At 45.3% G+C, this 22,904-nt stretch overlaps 1 protein-coding gene across 1 annotated transcript in view; it reads right to left on the reverse strand.

Annotated features, from left to right (window-relative positions):
* Window positions 1-22,904, reverse strand: part of PDZRN3 (PDZ domain containing ring finger 3) — a 246,277-nt gene that overhangs the window by 221,997 nt on the left and 1,376 nt on the right. The window contains exons 2-3 of the mRNA XM_059161514.1: window positions 8,914-9,000; window positions 2,915-3,022 (exon numbers count right to left, since the gene is read on the reverse strand). Coding sequence (XP_059017497.1) covers window positions 2,915-3,022; window positions 8,914-9,000 — 195 coding nt within the window. The remainder of the gene's footprint in view (window positions 1-2,914; window positions 3,023-8,913; window positions 9,001-22,904) is intronic.

Raw genomic sequence — 22,904 nt, forward strand, 5'->3', positions numbered from 1 at the left:
GGGCTAGAGAGAGTGGCAGGTTGTTTAAGGGGCACAGCTCCACTGTAGGAAGATGAGAAAGTTCTGGAGATGGATGGTGGTGACAGTTGCATGACAATATGAACATACTTAGTGCCACAGAAAAGTAAGATTAAAAATGGTTAAATTTTATGTTATGTATATTTTAGCACAATTTTTTTTTTATTTTAACACAATTTTAAAAATACACACACACACACACACAGAGGTGGGCAAATCACAAGAAAACTGCACTTTGCGGTGCCAAAACTTAACCACAGCCTGTTCACCAGTGCAGGAAACCAAATCACTTGACCCCAGGGCTCCGAGCGCTGGAGTCCCCAGCACCACCTGCCCGCGCTGGCAGCCCTGACAGCCAGGACTGTGTGTTGAGTCTACAAGGAGGCACAAGCACCTGCAGCATCATGGGGTCTTCCAATGTCGCTGTGCCCATCAGTTTACATCCTGATGACGTATTTTATTATCAATTACCTTCCTTTTATTTTTCTATTATGGCCGATAGAAAGCTTACAATTAGGTGTGTGTGTATGTAAATATTACCTACAAATTTCATTTCCTTGCAGAATGGGTGGCCCTGAGAAAATAACTCACTAAAAAACATGAAGGGAGTGGGCCTGTCTCTGAGATGGGGGTGGGGGGGGGGACCACCACTCCCGTCTCAGGGCACAGAGAGGAGGAGCAGAGGAACTGCTAAAGATGCTGCACTAAGGGCCAGACTCAGTGAGTCTCCGTCGGTTTAAGATAAAAGCACCCTCCTGCAAAAATAAAGGTTCTTACGGTGGAGATCTGGCGGTCGTCTGCCCACTCCCCTGAAAAGGAAGAAATATGGTGGAAAACTAGAAAGTGCCTGACTCTCCTCTGTGATGAAACACAGGCACACTTAAAATAATCAAATTCATGCCTGGTAATGAGCTCCAAGAGAGACGAGGTGAACCAGGGTATATATTTTTCAGTCATGGGAATCACTGTATCCTGTCAAAAGAGATCAGGATTTAACCGAGAAGGGCACGGTGTGTCAATTGCAGTGACACATATATTGTTGCTCTATTGTGCTCACCCTTCTTTTCCATCTCAACACCGGGCTGTGATTAATATTTTACATACTATCCAAAAGAGGAATGTGACTTACCAGAAACCGTCCTCCACATTTCAAATACAGATTCCCCCCCTTTGCCAAGAGAAAATCCTGCCCAGCTGTAGATTTCTCATTTGCAAAACATAAGAGCAATGAAATTCCATTACTTAGAGAAACTGGCTGTTCCCCCAAACCCTTGGCAACGGAAGCTGTACTTATCTTTCAGAACAATAGCCTCAGAAAATGTATTCTCTCTTTAAAAAAAAAAAAAAAAGAAAGAAAGAAAGAAAAGTAAGTATGCCTTTGAGCTCTTAAGAAAGTGCTCTTGCACAAGCAAATTCCTGTTATGGAAAATCCACTCCCCTGACCTGGGAAGTACAAAGAGGGACCCTAAAACAGGCAGTAGAAAGAGCTCCAAGTTTTAGAATGCTTTGAAAAGTCAATGGGGATGTAACAATATTAATAATGTCCTGAAAACAAAATCAAGTATCCTTTTCATATGTCTATTACCACAACATACCTGCTCCTTCAGAAGAATGAGTCTTAGACCCTAACGTGTTCAGTTTGCATTCCCTGTGAGGTTGAACTGTATGCTTTCCCGAGGATATAAATGCTCCTCAAGTGTACTGCTTTGCACATCGTGGAATTCATCCAAACAAGACTGGGAAGGCGAGACTTTGTTCTCTGTCTTCCAGGCTCCCTTCCCCGGGAGAAGCATGTGGCCAACCTCCAGTGGCTTATGTGAACTTCGCATATAGCTTATCTCACAGTCCGAGTTCCCACTCGGTCCAAGGTTTGGAAACAGACCACGAAAACACTCAAGAAATACAAACGCCCCGCTGATGTGTTTCAACCAGCGTCAGCGGCGTCGGGGCGGTTTTTCCGGTTCCCTGTCTAATGTGCCATGTTGTGGCTATGGCCCGAGGGGCCTTTCTTGTGGGATTCAACGTACCATCCTGTGTTCTCCTATCTTATTTCTTCCTCACAGGAGACCTGACAACTAATCCATGTACTAACCCATCAAAAGAGCTGTCAAAATGGTCGGCAAAACGTAGCCCATTGTGTCCAACTTTGCACCAAGAACCCATACCAGGAGGCAACAAATAATTCTTGCCCTTTGGGCAACCTGGGGCATCTGAGGACGCTGTGTGACCCTATCCCAGTGCGCTGGGTGGTGAGGCGAGAGGTCTTCCTCCCCCAGAGCAAATCCATGAACCTGCTCTATAAGGGCTTAAAATGCTCCACGAAGACCTGAAAAGGAAGAATTCGGGACGATGGGAGTGACGATCCTGACCATTGACCTCTGCCTCCACATCCCCAGACAGTCACCTTGTCCACCACATGCCAGACGAACCCAGCAGAGAGAACAGTGCATCCATCTGTAGCAACAACTGCGTGCCACGAGCCCGGAGGACGTGAGCAGACCTCCAGAGCAGCCCCGATTTTCGCCTGGTGAACGACGCAAACACCGACACAATGTGCCCGACAGAGGTTTGCTCATCTGGTTCTAACTAACACACAACGCTCCGACGGCTTTTGCACAGAGCTCTAACTGAAGCATACGAAACAGATGCGAGGCCGCGGGAAGACAGCCAAATTGTGAACATGCCACTCATAATCTGGCTGCTCTATATTTAACATAAACAAAAACTTAACACCGAGGCAATCAGCGCTCTCCATCGTCCCACACAATGGGAGAGTTCTCCTGACCAGCCATCTACCAGCATAGGCCTCCCTCCCTGACCAAACATCTTGCACCCAACGAGACGAAGACACGACAGCATTCGGCCTATTAAAAGACACTAGCTGGCGTTCGCATACCTCAATAATCCTGTCATGAATTTGCAGGCCTCCGTCCTTGGCTGCCGGCCCGCTGTCAACTATTTTGGATACAAAGATGCCTTCAGTGGATGATCCATCTTGGTTGTCCTGTGGGTTAAAAAAACACACATGAATGCTAGGCATTAACTTGGTCATGAAAATAAAGCTTACACTCTTACACTGCAATGGACTCCTGGTCATGTCAAAAGTGGCAGTGGGGTGAAGGCCCATCTGTTACCCCTAATTTCTGTTTCAATCTAAAATGAACATATACACATGGTAAAATACTTCAAACCATACCAAAAGGTATTTAAAAGAAGTCACGGCCATCCCCTACCCAGGGTCCTTTTCCCCATGTAGCTCCTATCTGCAGTTTACTTATCCTTTGAGAAACATTCTTCATAGATCACTTTCCTAAACATGTCTCTGTTCCTTTCTCATGCACACAGATGGTATGTGTGTGCACAGAGTACGCTCTCCCCACCCTGTGCATCTTATCTTGCCTCTTTCACTGAAGTCTACAAATCCAGAGACAATGCGGTCTCCAATACCTTCCTACCTGTACTACGAAATATCCTTTAAAGTATGTATCTGTAGCAAACCCCTAGTAATGGAAACATCAGGTTCAAGGATATGTAGATTGGATGTATGTTGCCAAATTATGCACTGATAGCTCATTAGAGTGTCTTCCCATATCCTCCCCAGCTCAGAGTACTATTAAAACTTTTAAATAGCCAATAATCTGACTGTGAAAATAGGTGTTTTATATGTATTCAGATTTACACCAGCAAAGCTCACCACCATTGCCCCCAGCCTAATAAATTCTCATCTCCAATCTCAAATGGCTTTAGATCTTTCAAAGTCTGTACCAAAACTTTCTGGGAAAGGCAACGGCTCACTGCTCAAACTCCTTCCTTTATTTAAAATCAAAAGGTCCAACAAACCCATAAAAAAACCCTCACAGCTTGTTCATGAACTTCTTTCCAAACAGCACTGGGATGAATTCTCTCCAAGTGTGTGGATTAAGTTTCTAGTGATGAACAGATGGATTTGTAAGTTAAATGGCACAAGCATGTATTGTTGCCAAACAAAAGCATTTGAAAAGTAATTTCAGGATCTTCCACAAAAACTCCAAATCCTACGATCATAGTAAATTCTTCACCATTAATGCCATTAGAAGATATATTTTAACAGTAATTTCCGTGCATAGAAATACATCTAAATTCCATTTGCTAAGAAATAACTATGAAAATATAAATTTCTCTCTTTATTTTTTTTGACAGAGATCACAAGTAGGCAGAGAGGCAGAGAGAGAAAGAGAGAGAGAGAGAGAGAGGAGGAAGCAGGCTCCCCGCTGAGCAGAGAGCCTGATGCGGGGCTCGATCCCAGGACCCTGGGATCATGACCTGAGCTGAAGGCAGAGGCTTTAACCCACTGAGCCCAACTTTTCTCTTTAAACAGAAAAAAAAAACCCTATATTCTAAAGAGAAAAGGGATGACTTTAAATGTGGTTTAATCGACCCCTTCCAATGCAAGAGAGATGGCTAAGGGTGAGAAAATGCACATTCTGTACCTCTTCTCTCTCCCTCCCTCACCCCTCACCCCTTTCCCTCAAAGACACACACACACACACACACTCTATAATGTTATAAATAGGATTCAAAAGAAACCAAAATCACAACCTAAAATGAGCATTAACTGCTCTTCCCAACATTAATCCCCCCATGACAAAGATAGGTCTCTAAACTGCCATCTGGATTCTATCAACACTCTCCCCAGGGAGGATGTGGGTGCTGTACTAGATCAACTATCCTCAAGGCAGCCCTGCCCAGCATCACAGCACCGGCCCACCGCACACTAACCCTTCACTGTCTGAATTTCTCCCTGCCTCCTTGGTCTCTCCCAGCAGCCTTACTAATGCATTCATCCCAGGGCATTCAAGGATCGCCCTACATGCATTTCTCAAACAGAAGTACACAGCTGTGCAACAGCTTCTATTTACTGAGTGTATACTAGGTAGGTAGTGGGCACTCTGTGTCCCGTTTCATCCTCACAATATCCGCAAACCTTAATACTTTGTTTTTACCCATTTTGTAGATGAAAAACCCGAGACAGAGAGGTTAAGTAACTTGTGTGAGGGCACATAGCTAAAAAGTAGCATAGGTCAGTTTCAAACGGAGGACAGTTCAACTCCCTTACATAAGCTCTAAGCGCCACATTCAAAATTTCCACATTCAAAAGTTCCACATTCCAGGCTATGGAATATTCCTCCGGACAAACCCAAAGAGCCTCAGTAGACCACAGATGATTTACGGACAATCCTGAGTTCCCTAAGAGGGGATGTCAATATACCCAAAGAAAAGAGATCCGTGCACTTACTCTGAATTAATTGCTTTGCATTTCTTAGCTGGAGAGGAAGCGGGAGAAGGGGGAGGGGATTTTTGGCTTGGTTTGTTTTTGCAGAATACTACATCATGCACAAGTAATTCTTCTTAGGAGAGCAAGTAATTTCAAGCAAAACAAGAAAAAACAGAGGAACAGGCAAAAACAAAGAGCAAAATTCAGGTTAAATGAAGACAGTGGCAGGAGGTAGAAACAGAATGCAAACAAAATACAGAGAGCACAAAATCAAAGATAGCCAAATCAGTTCCATCCTAGATAACTAGACGTGTCTCTTAAAAGACGTCTCCCTGTTCCTTAGTTTGTTTGGCTCCCCTCCTAATACATTTTAAGTCAGAGCTATTTATCAAGGTGAACTAACAAGGCTTGGGATTTGTTTTGTTTTGCTGGCTTGAGAAAAGGAAAAATCAAAGGGATTGTTTTCATCCCAGAGGTACCTGACAATGAAATGTATGTGCCAAAGGCTGAAGTGTAAGGTCTGATACGCCAGACTCATGCCATCTCTTTAGAAACTTAAGAATGAATGAATGAATGATGTGGTTTTACTAAGAGCAGTGTATCAAGCAATGAAAAGCCTTATGTCAGCGCCCCCCAGGGCTGGGCCTATGTCACAACCCAACCAAGCTCCTAACACAAAAACTTGTTGGGAAACACACACGTCATGTGTACCGCATTCTACTTCCAGTACTAACAATGAGTGTGCATTGTTGCTCATCTTGGCTTTTTAGCATGTTCTCAATGACCTGCCAGATTTCCAGGCAACAGTTCAGAATACATTTAGGGTTCATTATGCGACTTCTGCTAATCAGGACAAGTTTAAAAAAACAAAAAAACAACACTATTGCAACCACATGCATATGGAATTAGACTTTCCTCCAGGGGACATGCATGTAGTTCTTGCAAAAAGACCACATGAACTGAGAACACTTACGAAAGCTACAAAATTCACTCTGGCTTGCACTTCAATCAGCCTTTTAAAGGAGAAAAAAAATAACCTAAAACACATACTTTGATAAGCACAAGAAAGCACCATATTCCAATGAGACTGGGAGTGTCTTTTCATTCCCCGTGAAGGACAGAAAACAAACACATAGTAAGTTCTCCAACCATCACCAAAGACACAAGGCATGCCTCTTCATTTCAAGCATTTTTTTAAAAAATTTTATTTGTTACAGAGAGAAAGAGAGAGAGAAAACAAGAACACACAAGCAAGAGGAGTAGCCAGAGGGAGAAGCAGGCTCCCCGCTGGGCAGGAAGCTTGACATGGGACTTGATTCCAGGAGCCTGGGATCATGACCTGAGCCACTCAGGAGTCCCATTTTAAGCATTTTTCAAACATTGGGCTCCTTTTTCCTATACACACTCTGGTGAGGCAAAGAAGGCACCTTACTGGTTTGGGCTCTTTCAGCCTCGGAAGTTTCTGCGACAACTAACAGTAATGTGCATCTGGGTTTGCTAAAGTCATTTCCTAAAACGGGTAACGGTAGGGAAAGGAGGTTAAATAATTATGAAGCCAAATGAAGGAAAGCCTCTGTTACTCATGCTCAGTAGTAAAGTGAAGCACGTGCTACAACACGTTCTGGAGGGTAAGCTGGGGAACACGGACCGGTGCCAGTCCTATGGTTTCCTGGGACCATCTACTCAGACATCCGAGTCCCAGTCTGCTCCCTCATCCCTTCTCTTTGCTGGAGCACGTGCCCCTACCCACCCCAGCCAGGATACTAGCAGACCAGCACCATCACATGCTGCCTGGTTGCTCAGCCAACTGGTAAATGAGGAAAAAGAAAAGGAACCAACAGGACATACATTCTACAGTGTCTTAAGAATTTCAGTGAGACAATGCAACAAACCACCATGTGTGCCCATCCCTGGGGCTCGGCAAACTGGGGGTACCCCCGCCCCACCCCTTCCTTCTCACAGTTTAATCTCACTGTCTGAAAGATTCCCTCCTGTAGCTAAGTTTTACAGGGCAGATAATACATCAGTCCATCACTTACTGTTGACTGTGCATTGCCTATCCCTAAGCTGTCATTTCTTACAATAAAATGTGTGTTTTCAAAACTCTGCCTCTGGCTACTCCTCTCGTGCTCACTCCCCCATTTCTCCAGGTCTCCTGACCTCCTCCTGCCCACCCCGCAACTCCCGCGGTGCTGTACTCTTTCCAGCTCCCCCAGCTGCCAACTCCAGGGCTATTCCAGGCTTCGCGCAGGCTGCCCTGGGCCCGTTTCACTTTCTTCTAGCTCAGCGCTCTCCCCAGGTGGGCCTGTGCAATGCAGGGCACTGGCACGATGAAAGGACATAAGAAAAACTGTATTCACACTCGTGTTTTAATTTCATCATTTAAAATGCTCCGTTTTGCATGAAACTTTTATAAGTCATGTAGAATTAGTTCAGCAGCAAATATATAATCTAGAACTAACTAACTAAGCTCTTTTTTTTTTTTTTTTTTACAGTTAAGAGTGCTTAAAGAAACATCGTATATGGGCCTCTGATCTAGCAAACTCCTTCTCATCCTTCAGAATACAGCTCAAATGGCCCTGCCCCAGGATACCTCCTACCCAAGGGTGAGCCAGACCCAGACCCAGAGTTTAACCACATCTGGATGCCTGGCATCTTCTTATCCTTTAAGACTCAGCTTAGTATCTCCTCCTCGCTTTCCTGATTCCCCTAGCCAGTGATGCCCCTTGCTCCTTGGCACCTACTATCTGCCATCCTACCATTTTTCTGCTGCATCACGTTTCCTAATCTGTAACTGTGACATTTACTTGTTTCTTGCCTAATGTCTCCACCAGGACATAAACTCAATGACCACAGAGACCCAGTGTCCGTGGGCTCCAACCAAACAGCCCCTACTCAATACTTATTTGTTGCATGAAGGAATCCGATTTTCCTTGGACTATTATTGTCCTTTGAAGGTAACAAAGAAGGAAATGATCTGCCAGAGACAGAAGCAAGAGATGATGCCCATTCAGATAAGCTGGCGTGAAAGGTGTGATCCTGCAACATGCCCCTTGCTGTGTCCCATCCCTAGGGTTCTTTCCACAGACATGTTCCTCCCCGTTCAACTGACTGGTCTGAATCTGGCCTCTCCTTCCCGGGGGAGGAGCTAATGATGAATGGGGTGGACAAAAGAGCTGCAGGGGGAGAAAAAGCAAAGGGATGTGACAGCCCACGAATGAGAGAGTAGTCTGTGACTAATGAAGAGCTGACAGAGCGGAGCTCCGGCTCAGACTTCCGGTCCCAGGGCCCACGCTCCAGCTCTGCTGCTCAGTTCTAAGTGCACGCATCGCCCAAAGCTTCCTGCAGCTCCACTGCTCCACCACCAGACATGCCCCCCCCCCCAAAACCTAAACAGTTCAGATAAGCTGTTGTATTTCTAGGACAATGCTATTTTAGGAGACCGCAGATAAATAAAAATCCCTGAGGGTGAAGATGTTAGATAAACAATGAACTCTCTAATTACAGAAAGCAGAATGAGGTAAGCAAGGTTTCCTACCCCTCACTACCCCTCACTACTCCACCCCCCCACCCCGCCCAATCTTGACCCCTCTTCCCGCTGCAGCAGGGCAAGGAAAAGCACATTTTAGTAATTAACATACCACGCACGGCCGGCCACCGATAATATTGAATCCCAGGGAGCCAGAGTCCCGATGTAGGACAAGAGTCAGACTTTTGGTTTCTTCACCCTGCAGGGAACAAAGGAGTTCAAAATTTTATTTACCAACAGGGAACCGATGGTGGCAACTTTCTTTCTACCTAAGTGGACTCAAGGACTCTTAGGTCATCCTTCAAACACCTCTGTCTCTTGGGCAGTTTAAGCAAGGAAACTTCTAGGGCCCCAGCTGCAACAGTGTCCTGTGAGGAGGAGGTTACGGACATTCGTAGATGCCGCCTCTCCTTGCGGTGCCCACGTGAGAATGTCTGGCAGCGTCCACCCATGTCTGATGAACATTGCCTATCAGTGACTCCATGGTCTGCACTCACATCCCTCCTCCGACCGGCCCATCGCACACCGGCTGTCTAGACAGCGACTTTCTGTTTGCTTCTCAACCGTTCTCAACAGCAGCATTCATGTTCTGTCACGGAAGGTTCAAGGAGCAGCGCTCTTGGAAGTCTGGGCGCATGAAGCCTTGTCAATAGTCATCTGTGTCTGGGAGGCTTGAGGGGAGAGCAGGCCGTGGCAAGGCCGACGCAAACGTGGAGGGGAAATGGAGCCTGCGTCTTTCTGAGAGGGGGAGAGGGGCCCTTTCACAAAGTCATTACTGTCCAGGCCATTGGAGATGCCAGGCTGTTTAACAGAAAACACTCTGTTCAAAGGGGGCTGGTCAGCGTGAGCCCCTTGAAGTCACGCAAGCAGAGGTCACCCAGGCAGCTCGTACAGGCCACGCTCAACAGCCGCAAGGGACACAGATGCCTCGGCACCTCGGCTAACACTCAAGGAACAGACACATAAGTAAAAGTAGATTTCCCTTTCTGTGTATGCAGTGCCTAACCAAGCTCTGACAGGCACCGTCAGCTCCCGGAACACCTCGGAAGGGTTTCCGAAGACTGGAAGGATGCAGGTGCAGACCGCAGACACTCGCAAAAGCTTTGCTCACGGTTTTGTGTAAACACAGTATTACTTAAATGCTGCATTTTTAGAAAATGTGAAATACTCCATTAAGCAACCCTAACAGCTCATCCGAGAATAGACTTTATTCTGATGTTTACTGCCTCCTGATCAAACCTTTGCCTCCTACTTTTCCTGTGGAAAGAAACGACCCCCTGTGAAGGGCATGGATTCGAGGATCTGCCCCAGCCACACTGGCAAGGGAAACCAGGCTTTCTGACAGAAAGCGCCAGCAGCTTTCCTGCAGCATCGTGCCATGGACTACGGGAGGGCTCACTGCCAAACGCTGGCAGCGGACCGATGCCCAGCAGAACCAAAAGAAAAAAAATAATAATACATATAGATGACCAACAGGCCTCAATACGTAAAATTACCTCCAAGCTTAAAGTTCTTAGTAACCACAACTGTGTCTCATAACTAGTGCACAGCAGAAATAAAAATATTAGAAATTTGTTAAAATTTCAAAAATGTTACATAACCCTAAGCATCCATTGTTAAACGCTTATAAAAATAACAATGACAATTTTTCATTAGAAAAAGACAATCTTGGGGTGCCTGGGTGGCCCAGTTGGTTAAGCGTCTGCTTTCAGCTCAGGTTGTGATCTTGGGGTCCTGGGAACGAGTCCCACATGGGGCTCCCTGCTCAGCGGAGAGGCTGCTTCTCCCTCTCCCTCTGCCTGCCCCTCCCCCTGCTTGTGTGCTCTCACTCTGTCAAATAAATAAAATCTTAAAAAAACAAAAAAAGAAAAAATGTTTTTAATGAAAGAACTAGGTGTCTTCTAACAACGATGGAACAGAACATTCATTTCCACAAGCTCACTTATTTGATACATAGAGTATTTTAATATAAAGAGAACATGTCTCTTTCAAGCTACTATACCTCACCAAAAGCAGCAAGGCCTCTATAATAACGTACTGATTTTTCAAAAAATATTTCCAATCCACAGCATCACCATCCAGAGCATCTGTGCGTCAATGGTATCGATCTGATTAATTTGACCTGCACCAGTTAACAGGCAGCAACTGTCAAGCTGCTCGAACAGAATAAACACTCAGGATCAACCTGATAGCTTTGAAATGTAAACATCAGCATTCACAAACTGAAAGAGTTCATATCTCTTTGCCTTGGAAAAGGATAATCTTGGTAAGTCCCTTTCTTGGCCTGCTATGTTAGAGGGGTGAAAAAGTTAGAAATACACTGGAATTTGAGTGAGTTATCACACATGGCTACATTTCTGGCTTTCATAATTAATGATAGAAATTGCAAAGTTACTCCGTAATCCAAGGCAGATGCCTCCAGTTTGACAATCTGCAATGATGCATGCACTAGAACACGCAGACAAATTTTCTAGGGCTAGTTTTAAATCTACTGTGTGATAACCACTTACTCTTTCTAAAAACGAAAGAGAAACAAAGAAATTGTATACTGCATTAACAGTGATAACAGCTAACATTTATTGGCAGCTTATTATGTACCAGAAATGACATTAAACTTGTAACTGCGTTATTTTCTTTAATAAATCCCACCATTTTCATCAGCTGGCACGAACAGCACCCTCACGATATAGGCGGGAAGAGCTAGTAAGAGGTCACACCGGGATATAGACCCATGCTCTCTGATTCTAGACCCCACCACTCCCTTTTCCACACCACTTCCTTTTCATGTGAAATGTAGAAAAGAATGCCACTGAGCCTAGCAGTATCTTAGGTCCTTCTCAAGATGGTTCAACTGCTGGAGTTCTAAAAAGTTCCTTAAGGGAACTCATGATGGGAAGTCTTACCCAGGAAACTAATGTCAGAACAAACTACTCACTGAACAACTACTCACTGAACTATTTCTCTCCCAAAGACCCAACCGGAGATGCCCGGACACCTAAGTCTGTACCCAGTCTCAGAGATCTCTCTCCGGGGAGAAGTGAGACAATGCCCGAGACACACCATTCCTTAGGCCAACAGCTATTTGCAAATAACGTTCAGGAATAATCAGGTTGACCGTCTACACCTCCTTGCCAGACACAATCACTGGAAAGAAAGGAGTGCTCTCATTTCTGCAAGCATCTTGACAAAGTCTGCTGTCCAGGAGGGTTACAACAGGCTTTAGGTGCCCTTGCCTATTTGAGGACTGATTTGCAGTAGTGAACTACCACATCGAAGATTCAACACACGAAGCTGGGAGCCGTAACAGGAGAAAAGAAAAGCTCTGCCGAGGCTGAATTTCTTTCATTTCTCCATCTAACTTTTCCTTGGACACCATGAACTTGATTCTGGCTTTCCCTTTCCATTCTCCTCCCCTGAAAGCAATCTTAACTACTCTAATTTCTAATTCTTCAGAAAAAACACATGAATAGAGAATTTAAACACTGGACTTTTGCACAGCATATTTAACATGTGAACATTAATTCCTGTTTAATCATGTAACCTATTCCTGAGCTGAAAATGCATCAGGATAAAGGGCATTTAAATAATTCTCATTAAATTATACTCCACCAATTAAAAAGACATAAATATGGCACAAGGGCAAAGGCTTGCATCCATGCTCCTTTGCTCACTTTTGACCGAGAAGATGTTAATGAGCGGCTCTTTCATCTAAAGGAGATTTAACCAATATTGATCTGTTTTGGTAGTTTATCATAACCCATGCTTTGAAATTTTCCCAATGGCCTGATGAAGTAAAACAAAGAAGGCAAAGAGCTCAAACTCACATCAATAAAGGATTATCTCAAACATCCGCTTTTTTGATGCAGGCATTGTATCCAGGCTCTGCACCTGAGAAACTGAGGTTCCAAGACATTTGCTTAAGATCACACAGCTGCAAGGAGGGAGAGCCAGGAATGAAGGTCCACGGGACTCCAGTGTCCACGCTCTTTGTACTCTGTGGGTACATTCTGGCCCCATATCCTAAAATCCCTTTGCCTCACAAGACTGAGCCTTCACATTAAAATGTCATGAAGGATTAGACATCTAATTAGTTTTGTAATTAGAGTTTTAAGCAAGGTTTCTCTGGACTGTGTAATAATAGTGGCAGGGATTAAGAGTGTCTATTATGCCGTGAAGGGTATCATAAGAGTATTACGCCCCCCCTACACAGGAACGAGGTGATGGTTAAGATCTTGGGACTCCAGGGTCAGAACCCAGTTGAGTTTCCTCATCCACAGAATGGGGATAATAATGGTTTCTCCTCACATCACGGGGTTATGAAGAAGCCTGTGCCTGGCCAACAGAAGTGCTTAGCACAGTGCCTGGCCAACAGAAGTGCTCAAAATACAAACAGAGCACCGTGTGAGGGGGACCTTCCTGCAGCTCAGCTGAGGCCGTGACACTCTTTCAGCACAAAAATTACCCTGCCACAAAATCCAAGCCATAAAAAATGTCTAATCCCAAATTAACTTAATCTATCTCAAGCAAGTCTGGGAGAGCAGGGGCCTGAAGTTAAGCAAAATAGGATTATTATATATCCATTGCACCATCTGGCCATCTGATGGGAGCTCCTTCTATGTAGGTGTCTTTTTTTTTTTTCCTCCCTCAAAGTCTAGAGAAAGAGTGGTACCTTCTAAGATGGATGATTAAGTGCCAATAGACAGTTCTTTTGCTAGAGATGGCAGCAGGAGAAGAGACCACAGTGGGAGCAGCTCAGCCCAGACCTTCAGCGGAGCAGAGCTAGGACGGGTAAAGGATACTGTCCTGCTGAGAAATAGGGATGAGGAGGGGAAGTCAGACCCAGGCCTGAGGTAGGGGGCCGTGGGAACAAAGAGGATGGGGGAGCAGATGTTGGCTCCCAACATCATAGGAGCAACAGTAAGCCCAAGGATCTGTTGACTTGGATCGGGAGAGCAAAGCCAGAAGCAGCTGGGAGATGGGGAGCTAAGGGTGCTTGGGGACTGCCAAGGCACCGGACTGCTCCACATCCCACCACATCAGCGCTCTGATGGGCTGGGAAGAAAAGGTGAAGAGTAGAGGACCATCGACAACAACTGAAAGGGAGAGGAGACGGCACCTCCTTGGTGGCTTTCCTTCGTGCTCTCCCTATTCTCCTGGTCTTCCCTGATGGCACGTGTCTCTTCCCTTCAGGAGACAGAGACCTCTCACCAAAAGCTGGGTGGCAGATGGAAAAGGAAAATTCTGGAGTCCAGTGACAGCCCAGTCTTCTCAGGGTGAGGCTGGAAGCTCCCCAGCCTCCACCCCAGAAGCAAGTTCATAGCTGGGCCCTTGCTGCAGTGCAGGGTCTTCTTGGGAAGTGTTGAGGTCTTTGGAATTGAGAAAAAACAGAGATGTCTCGGCCTTGGAGAAGGAGACTTGGGCCACCACGCCCTAAATAACAGCATGAACAGGGTGCAGTGCGTATCCCAGTAAGTCACCAGCAGAAATGGAAGCTCGACACACGGGAACACAATAGTTGACGGCTCTGAAAATAAGCTTTGCTATCATATTCAAACAAGTACATATGAGATCAAAACTTATTTTCAACTCAAGGGCTAAGTGGACAAGAATTTGGGGGGAAAATGAAAGTCATGGTGGAAAAGGCAAAAATCAAATGTACTTTGTCAAAGTCATCTTACACAGTGGCTGCGTTTTGTTGTTGTTTCTGCTGTATTTGTTTTTCAAATGTCCAAGAACACGAACTGTCCTCTACAGGCAAGGTCCTTCTTCCTCTTAGTATGGCTCTGTCACCGTCCTCCTCCCAACTCTCTGGCCTCGGAAGCCTGGATGTGTGCCATCTCTTAATCTGTGCGGTGGCCCCCAGAGCCTATCCAATGCACTGTCAATGTGAATTCTTTCTCAACACTCCTTTCCGCCCCATGGTGGGTGTTCCCCAATTACTGCTGTTGTGGGACTCACAGCAGAGAACTGGCTGGACTGGAAAGCTGCCCAGCGGGTTCTGAGAACTGTAATTGACTGACCGCTAGTCTGTGTATCTGGGGTGACAGGACACCTCTCAGCCTCAGATTATGCAAAGCTCTCTGAGAGTCACACAGCTGGGAAACAGCTCTGTCTGTGGGCTAGCGACAAGACAGCACAAAAATGTGCAGCAGTGGAGGGGGCTGGGAGACCAGGAGGCAGAGCCGGCTGCGGGAACCTCGGGAACCTCCATACAGAAGAGAGGACGGTGTCTTCACTCCCTACACTAAAATGTTTTTTTTTTCCTCTTTGTTATTCAATTCATGTTTCTAGTGGTGAGGTGGCTTGGGTCCACCTCCTCCCCTCCAGAGAATTCAAACTCCACTTCTAAAGAAGGGATATTCTTGGAGGAAGAACAGCAGAAGAAACTCTTCAAGCCTCAAACCAAAGGCAGTCACGGGGTTGACACAAATGAGCTGAAAATGGTTGGGAGAGCCAGGGGAAGTGTTAGTGGTATGTATCAGTCCCAAGATAGGTGGTGCAAGAGGAAGAGGCAAAGGGCATGAAGAAACAGAAAGGAACAAAGGAACAGCTTTTCCAGAGCCATTCTACCTCCAGAATATAATATTCAGTATATAAATAAACTCATCCATAAGCCAAACAAGTTATTTTTGAAAACCAGTGGAACAGAAGTATTCCCTAGACCAAAAAAATATGTATGCATTTTTCAGTCTGTGGATGTTTAAATAATTTGAGAAATCCCGAAATACCAATTTCTCTATTCCCAGGAGTTTGATTTCAAGTTTATTTCTCTAATTTTTATCATCAACTCATCTCTTTCCTGATGATCTTCCACAAGCAAGGCTTCACCAAAAAACAAGCAAGAACAATCTTCCTTAAAGTACTACCACATTTGCACATTTCCATTTGATGAAATATGGGGTAGTTCAGGCTTTGAAATGCCAACATTCAATCCATGACCCACCCTGAAGCATTTTCCTTCCCAAATGTGAATGCACCCAAGGCTTCCCAGGTATAACACTAAGTTCTTGCTTACAGGAAGGCAGGTAATCTGCCTGGCCCCCCTCTCTTGAGCCTTGTCAGTGTTAGGGGGAGACAGATCCAAATACACCCCCAACAATCCCTTAGTCTTCATGTTGTTCATGAGCTTTGACCTGCTCCTTCCCATCGCAGTCCAGGGCTGCTACCCATACAGTGCCACTGACCTGCACCTTCCTCGTTCACCCAGTCCCTACCACTAGAACTGGTCATTCAGGGCAGCATGAGGCTCACAACGAAACTGTGACCCTGTGAGCAAGAGTCCCCTTCCATCTTGTCCGTTACACCACTTCAGATTTCTAACGTTTCCTTGGCACCTTAATTAAAGAAAATCTATAAAACCTACAGGTGCCAGGCACTTAATAGATGTTCAATAAATGCTTGTTGAGTCTTACTGTGCACTTGACATACATCATCTGGTTTAACCCAAAACCAGCTCTATCAGCCTACATATTATCCCGTTTAAGAGATGAGAGAAGACAATTATGGCTTACAGGAGGTCACAAGAGGCCCTTAACAAGGAGACAGAGGAAACACATGAACCCTATTATCACCGACTCCAGGGCCTGGATAGTAACCACATACCAAGCACCAACTCGATTGAGGGTACTTGGAAGCCTGCCTGTTTACACAAGGCCTACAACCAACCGTGACCCACAACTGGAAAGGACTGTATCTGATCTGTGTACAGCAGAGACACAGGACACCTGACAACAGCTTCTAGAAAAAGTCTAAGGGTGACCTCTCTGCCTAAGACTCATTTCTGCATACCCACTGCTTACAAAACAGTTCATCCCTCCCCATTCCTGGGGAAGAAGCTGCTGCTGGGCTCAGTCACACACAGCCTTCTTGGTGTCTCTGTCCCCCAGGTTCCCTTCGAATATATATATGGAATGGGTGAGAAAGATGGATGCCTGTGTCCATCTGTTAGTTATTTTCTTTGCAAAACTAATCATTATGTTATACCACTTCCCTTCTTTATTGGAACAGGCTTATTAGGACCCCATTAGTTCAGGGGGGACAGAAGCTAATCCACATCTAGAAAGCTTCAGTGAACAAAGAACAGTAAGACTTGTATTGTGTTTTCAAAGACTCAAGTGCATGTCTGATTGATCCCATGGTTTAAAGCTGTTCAAGTTGACCTTTGTATCCACAAGTGCCTATCATGGTGTCCGGCACGTTGTGCGTTAGAATGTGAGGGGCTAAATTGCAAGAATACATAAAGAAGGACTGCACTTTCTTCCTGCCATCAACCACTCTCTAAATCATGAGCATGAAAATTAGAGAAATGAGTCACTATTCCACCCAGGATACTACGTCTTTAATTCTCTGTTTTTGTTGAAATCTCTTTCATAGGATCTGTATTATATTTTGTATGTTCTACACCAGAACCATGAGAACGGGAGTTAGGGCATGAGAAGAACATACTTCATCAGCACGGACCAGAAGCCATCAGACCAACTAAATGGAGCCAAAGGAAAGTGCTGGGGGATTACTTTTCCAAACCTCTGCTTCTCCATCTGTAATATGGAAGGTAATGCTTTGTGGGTACCTAACCCCCACAGGGTCTTTCTGAGGATGAAATAAATGATGTGTCTTGACCTCCAATTAACACAGGGTTTGCATAAATAATAACAGTCCTCTAGAAACTTGTATGAGACCTCACAGGAAACACAGCCTCAGGAGAAAATGCTTTTCTTATAATGGTAATGGTGTATAACCCTGGAGTAAATGCTTTTCTTATAATGGTAATGGTGTATAACCCCGGAGTCAGTCGCTGGGTTCAAATCCCAGGCTTATATTAGAATCTGTGGAACTTTTGGCTTTAAATTAGCTTTTATCTAATTTGTCTTATCTGTGCCTTTTACCAAAAAAAAAAAAAAAAAAAAAAGGAGCTCTACCTGATGAAAACGATGGAGAAATATGTGCATACACAAAGCATCCTAAGTAATTAATATTTCTTGGTCTACAGTCTAACACATAACTACCTTACAGATTCTTATGCATCTAACATTTTTAGAGAAGCAAGCAACACTTACAAGTGCAGAAAGAACCACTTAAAAATACCTATCACTAGAATTCTCAACTCAAAAGGTTGTTATAATCATTTAATCCAGTGTAATCCAAATCCATTTAATCCAGCAAACACACTGTAAACCAAATCTTAATTTTCTTTATAACACTTAAATGAAATGGATTGACAGCCCACAATTCCCTTTAGCTGAACTTGGCTTTTTTGTTAGAGGCACTATGAAATGGTTATTTGCTGAAGCTTTCCAGAAACAGAAAATATACTGAAAGGTTAACACTCTGATAGATACATTTCAAAGTGTTTGGACATCTGGAACGCCTTTTGATACAATTGTCTATTAGATTCACTTACCTCCAGGAGTCCTGAAATGGACAAAATCGTTTCTGGGATTTGGTGCTTGATACAATTTGATCTGGGTGGATCTAGTAGAACAAAAAGAATGCCTCCCAAAAACCTGGGAACAATTTTGTTAACTGGGGGGTCACCGAAAAACACATTCTTTTTCAATACAAGCTCACTGTTGGTTAGCAATCTGAAAAGTTGTGATGGCTGACAAGACAGTCATTCCAATTTTGAGTTCACCCACTGAACAAACACATACTGAGAGTTTACAGTGTACATCAATCTGATGCCCAGAACACAGCCCTGAAGAAGATGGACATGCTCCCTCCTGGGAAGACACAATAAAGAGCCCTTCCAATTACTCAGTTACAGCTGTGATGAATGACATGCAGGAGGAATACCAAAGCGAACATCTCAGGGCACCAGACCTGGTCTGGGAGATCACAGAGGGCTTCGTGGAGGTGGTGATGCTTGAGCTCGGATGGGAAGGATGGAAAGGTGATGAACCAACTCTAAGTGCTGACATATAAGCAGGGTTTAGGAAGGAAGAGTTGGAAAACTTGCACATTACCTAGTGATTAGCTGGGAAGACTGTAGAGAAAAGAGTGAGCGCAAAGGTGGGTGCAGAAGTGGGTAGCAGGCAAAAAGGAGCTTTGGGGCATATTCATGGAACTGCCAGAACCCACTGAAGCTGGGAAGAGCCAAGGAATATAAGCAGACAGGGGGAGGCTAGCAGGATCCAGAGCACACTGGACCTTAGCGCCATGCAACAGAAACTGAAAGGCAAATGCGGGGTTTAAGAAGTTAAAGTGCTATCAAGGGGCACCTTGGTAGCTCAGTCATTAAGTGTCTGCCTTTGGCTCAGGTCATGATCCCAGGGTCTGGGGATCCAGCCCTGCATCAGGCTCCCTGCTCAGCAGGAAGCCTGCTTCTCCCTCTCTTACTGCTCTTGTTTCTGTTCCCCCTCTTACTGTCTCTCTGTCAAATAAACAAGTAAAATCTTTTACAAAAATAAAATACAATCAGATTGACATTCTGAAGAGATGATTCCTGGTGCTAGGTCATTTTAGGGGATCGAAAAGGTGCGTCGTGGAAGCAGTTGTGATCCAGGCAAAAGATGCTGATGGCTAAGACCAAGGCCGATTTTGTTCCCCAGGTGACAGCTGGCAGTGTCTGGAGACCTCCGTGACTGTCACGACTTGGGAAGTACTACTGGTATCTAGCAGGCAGGGGCCAGGGATGCTGCTAAACATCCCATGAAACCAGGACGACCATGTCCCCAACACAACACACACACACACACACACAAGAACTATCTAGCCCCAAACGTTAATAGGCGGAGTTGGGAAACCTTGGTTTGCACCATGGTGACCATTTGATGGGGGTGGAGAGGAGGGCATAGGTACAAGAAGTGTTTTGGGGGTAAAATCACCAAGACTTATTGATGGGCTGGATGTAGAAGTAAAACAGCAGAAGGGATCAAGGAGAAGGCTCCTCTGGTTTTTCAACATCTCCAAGAAATGTTCAAAAGTGTCCCTTCCTCAGAAAGCCAGAGAAGTCCGCTGTGAAATGCTTTTGTTCTCAGAATCAGCAGGGCAGGTCAGGGTGGGAAAACAGGCAAGCAACAAAGCTCTTCAACTTACTCAAGCAACCCATCACCAAGTCTGCCAGAGCCGCCTGTCAGGCTGTGGTTACCTACTGTATAACTGCCAGGCCATCTGGGTTTTAGGACTTTACCCTGGTCTTTCCTAAAAGGAGGAAACCAATACCTGTTTGTCTCCGTCCATACCTGAATCCAACTAAGTAACTACTCCGGGTGATAGGCAGACCAGCATCACCTGGGAGCTTTGGAAATGCCAACTCCAGACCAGTTGTGATGGATCGACAGCTGTAGGAGCAAGCCTCGGGAATCCTGGATTTTAACAAGTTCTCTGGGTGATTCCGATCACAGGGAGGTAGGTTTGAGAAGCAAGGCCCTGGAGACACAAGGTGTATGGAGGTACAGTACAGACAAACCCTTCGTACTCAACTAGTGTCAAAAACCTGAAAGTTAAGATAATTTAAATAATGCCAGATCAAAATAAATAAATAAATGAAGCATGCCAGATCATTTTCTGAAACAAAGTCTAGGCCTTTAAGGGATGGTATTGAAAAATCTTCTGAGTATTTCTTATCTTACTTCAGCTTCTAACAGAGAGATAAACATTAGGACTTATTACCAAAAAAAAAAAAAAAAAAAAAAAAGTGTTGTGCATCAGAGTTTCCAAGCAATATAAATCCTTCTGCCTTTTGGAAGAGAATAAATAGTACCCAGCAGGAGCAGAAAGTCAGCCCAATGAAATAAACAAGTTCTTAAACAGCTCGCAGTGGGAGAGGGTTTTCTGGCTGATACAGGAACAGCAAAAGCCTTCAGCAAGGGCCACGGAGGGTTAACTTCAGGGCGAGAGCCACAGGCTTCCCTAAGTCCTCAGCTGAGGCCAGCCAGGGTCTGAAGCCAGAGAAAGGAACTCTCACAGACTGCAGGCCAGACCATTCTTGGTTGTCCTTGAGGCTAGCGTTGAGGTGCACAGAATTCCAAGGAGGGCTCCAACTCCAGAAGGGAACTCTCTCTCTGTAAGCTCAAAAAGCAACATCTTGTCCCTACACTTAATACCCTTGATTATCCCACCGCTCACCCAACACAGCTTCAAAAACATCCACAGTTCAGATTCAAGTATCATATTTTGGGTTCTAAGAGAGGGTTTACCCAAACACTCCAGAAAGAAAACAGAGAGGCAAGAAGAAATAATAAACTAGCTTAACAATGAATGATGTATAAACTCTGGGGTAGTGAATGGCTTATTTATAAATAAGCGTCACTTAAAACTACGCAGGAAGCCCGCGTGACAGCATAAACAAGAGAAACTCAGAACTTCTTTGCCCCAAACCCGGCGCCTGCTAGAAAACCAAGCTTTGCCCTCTGTTTTGGTGACTCTCAGGCTCACACCAGTCTTTTGTATGCCTGTGCGGTCCTGGGTGAGCCTCCAAGTTGTAAATATTTGCCCTTCACCCAGAGCTGGCCAGCTGCTGAGACTGCAGCTGACAGGCCAGGGGGCCAGAATGAGGGGGGTGGGGAGTGGGGAGATGGGAAACTCACAGGCCTGGTGTGCATGTATGGAAGGGGGGTTGGGAGAGCACAGCGGAGAGGCAAAGCAGATACAGGCCCCCGGGGGCCCCTGGGGCAAATATGCTCTACTCCAAGGCAGCCACAGGAAATAGTCAACCACAGAGAAGCACTGTGCTCCTCCGCATTTGTCTCAAGTGTGGACTTTGCAAGCAGGTTCCCCCTGGTTTGCAACAGGCAGTTTTACACATACACACCCCAGCCTCAGAGAACACTTGGTAATGTTTGAAGACATTTTTAGTTGTCACATCTTGGACGTGAGATGGGAGTCCTACTGGTATCTACTGGGTAGAGGCTAGAGATGCTGCTAAACATGGTACAGTCCAGAAGAGAGCCTCCTACAACAAAGACTAATGGGGCAGTGTCCATACATCCCAAGGTGGATAACTCTTGATGTGAACCTGAATCTCCGCTCTGTCTCCTGAGTCACAGTACGACTCTGGACCAGTTCTATGACCGCGCTAAGCCTGCCTCCTCCTCCTCAAAGGATTAAATAGATAATGCCTGTAAAGTGGTTCCCACATTTGCTGGCACATAATAAATACTCAAAAAAAAAAAAAAAATGGGACTTGCGGTTACACCGAGACACAACACAATAGTGCTTAAGACCTGGGGCTGGTGAGGCGCCTGGGTGGCTCAGTCGGTTAAGCATCGGTTAAGCATCAGCCTCCGGCTCAAAGGACCATCTGGGGGTCCTGGAATGGAGCCCCATGTCAGCTCCCCACTCAGCAGGGCGTCCGCTTCTCCCTCTCTGCCCTTCCCTACTTGTGTTCTCTCTTCTCTCACTTGCTCACTCTCTCTCAAATAAATAAATACCATCTTAAAAAAGAAAAAAAGAAAGAAAATTTTTTTAAAAAGCTGGGGCTGGAGAGACCACGGCAGGAGGGTTCAGAATACAATTCTGGCACCGAAAAGCTAGGACCCAGGCACCACTGAACTAATGGAGCTTGTTTTCTTCATCTACAAAATGAAAAGCATCACACCTGCCCCACTTGATGAATAAGGAAACAACTGAAAGTACTTAGCATAAGGCCTAGAGCAAAATACGCCTTCCAGAGTAGTGGCCATTATAATTACACCAAGGACCAGCACCAGATGGCCCAGGGGGAGATGTTAAAGATGACTGCAGGCAACATTTGTGGAGCATTCACTCTCTCACAGTGCCAGGTCTTTTTAACATACTCTCTCCCTGAACGCTGACAACTACCTATTCTACATTTAGGGAAACTGAGGCACATGGAGCATAAGCCACACAGTCACTCACTCACCCGCTGGCTAACAAAAAAAGCCTAAATTCTAAAACAGTTCCGATTCCAGAGGACTTACTCTCAATTCTTAGTTTATGTTTGGCGGAGCTTCCTTTTTTTCTGGAATCCCCGGATGAACGCCACAGGCAGTGCATGGCTGTGTTCCCCACAACCGCCTCCCCCCAGCCTATGTCACATCTCTAGGGACCAGTTTCTAACTTTAGAGAGGCTAAGCTGCTTGTTCAAGGTCAGCCAGCTAGCTGGCAGCAAAGCCCGCGTCTAAAGCCAGCTTTGACTCCAGG

This window comes from Mustela lutreola, chromosome 2 (assembly GCF_030435805.1).
Source record: "Mustela lutreola isolate mMusLut2 chromosome 2, mMusLut2.pri, whole genome shotgun sequence".
In the NCBI taxonomy this organism is placed as follows: Eukaryota; Metazoa; Chordata; class Mammalia; order Carnivora; family Mustelidae; genus Mustela; species Mustela lutreola.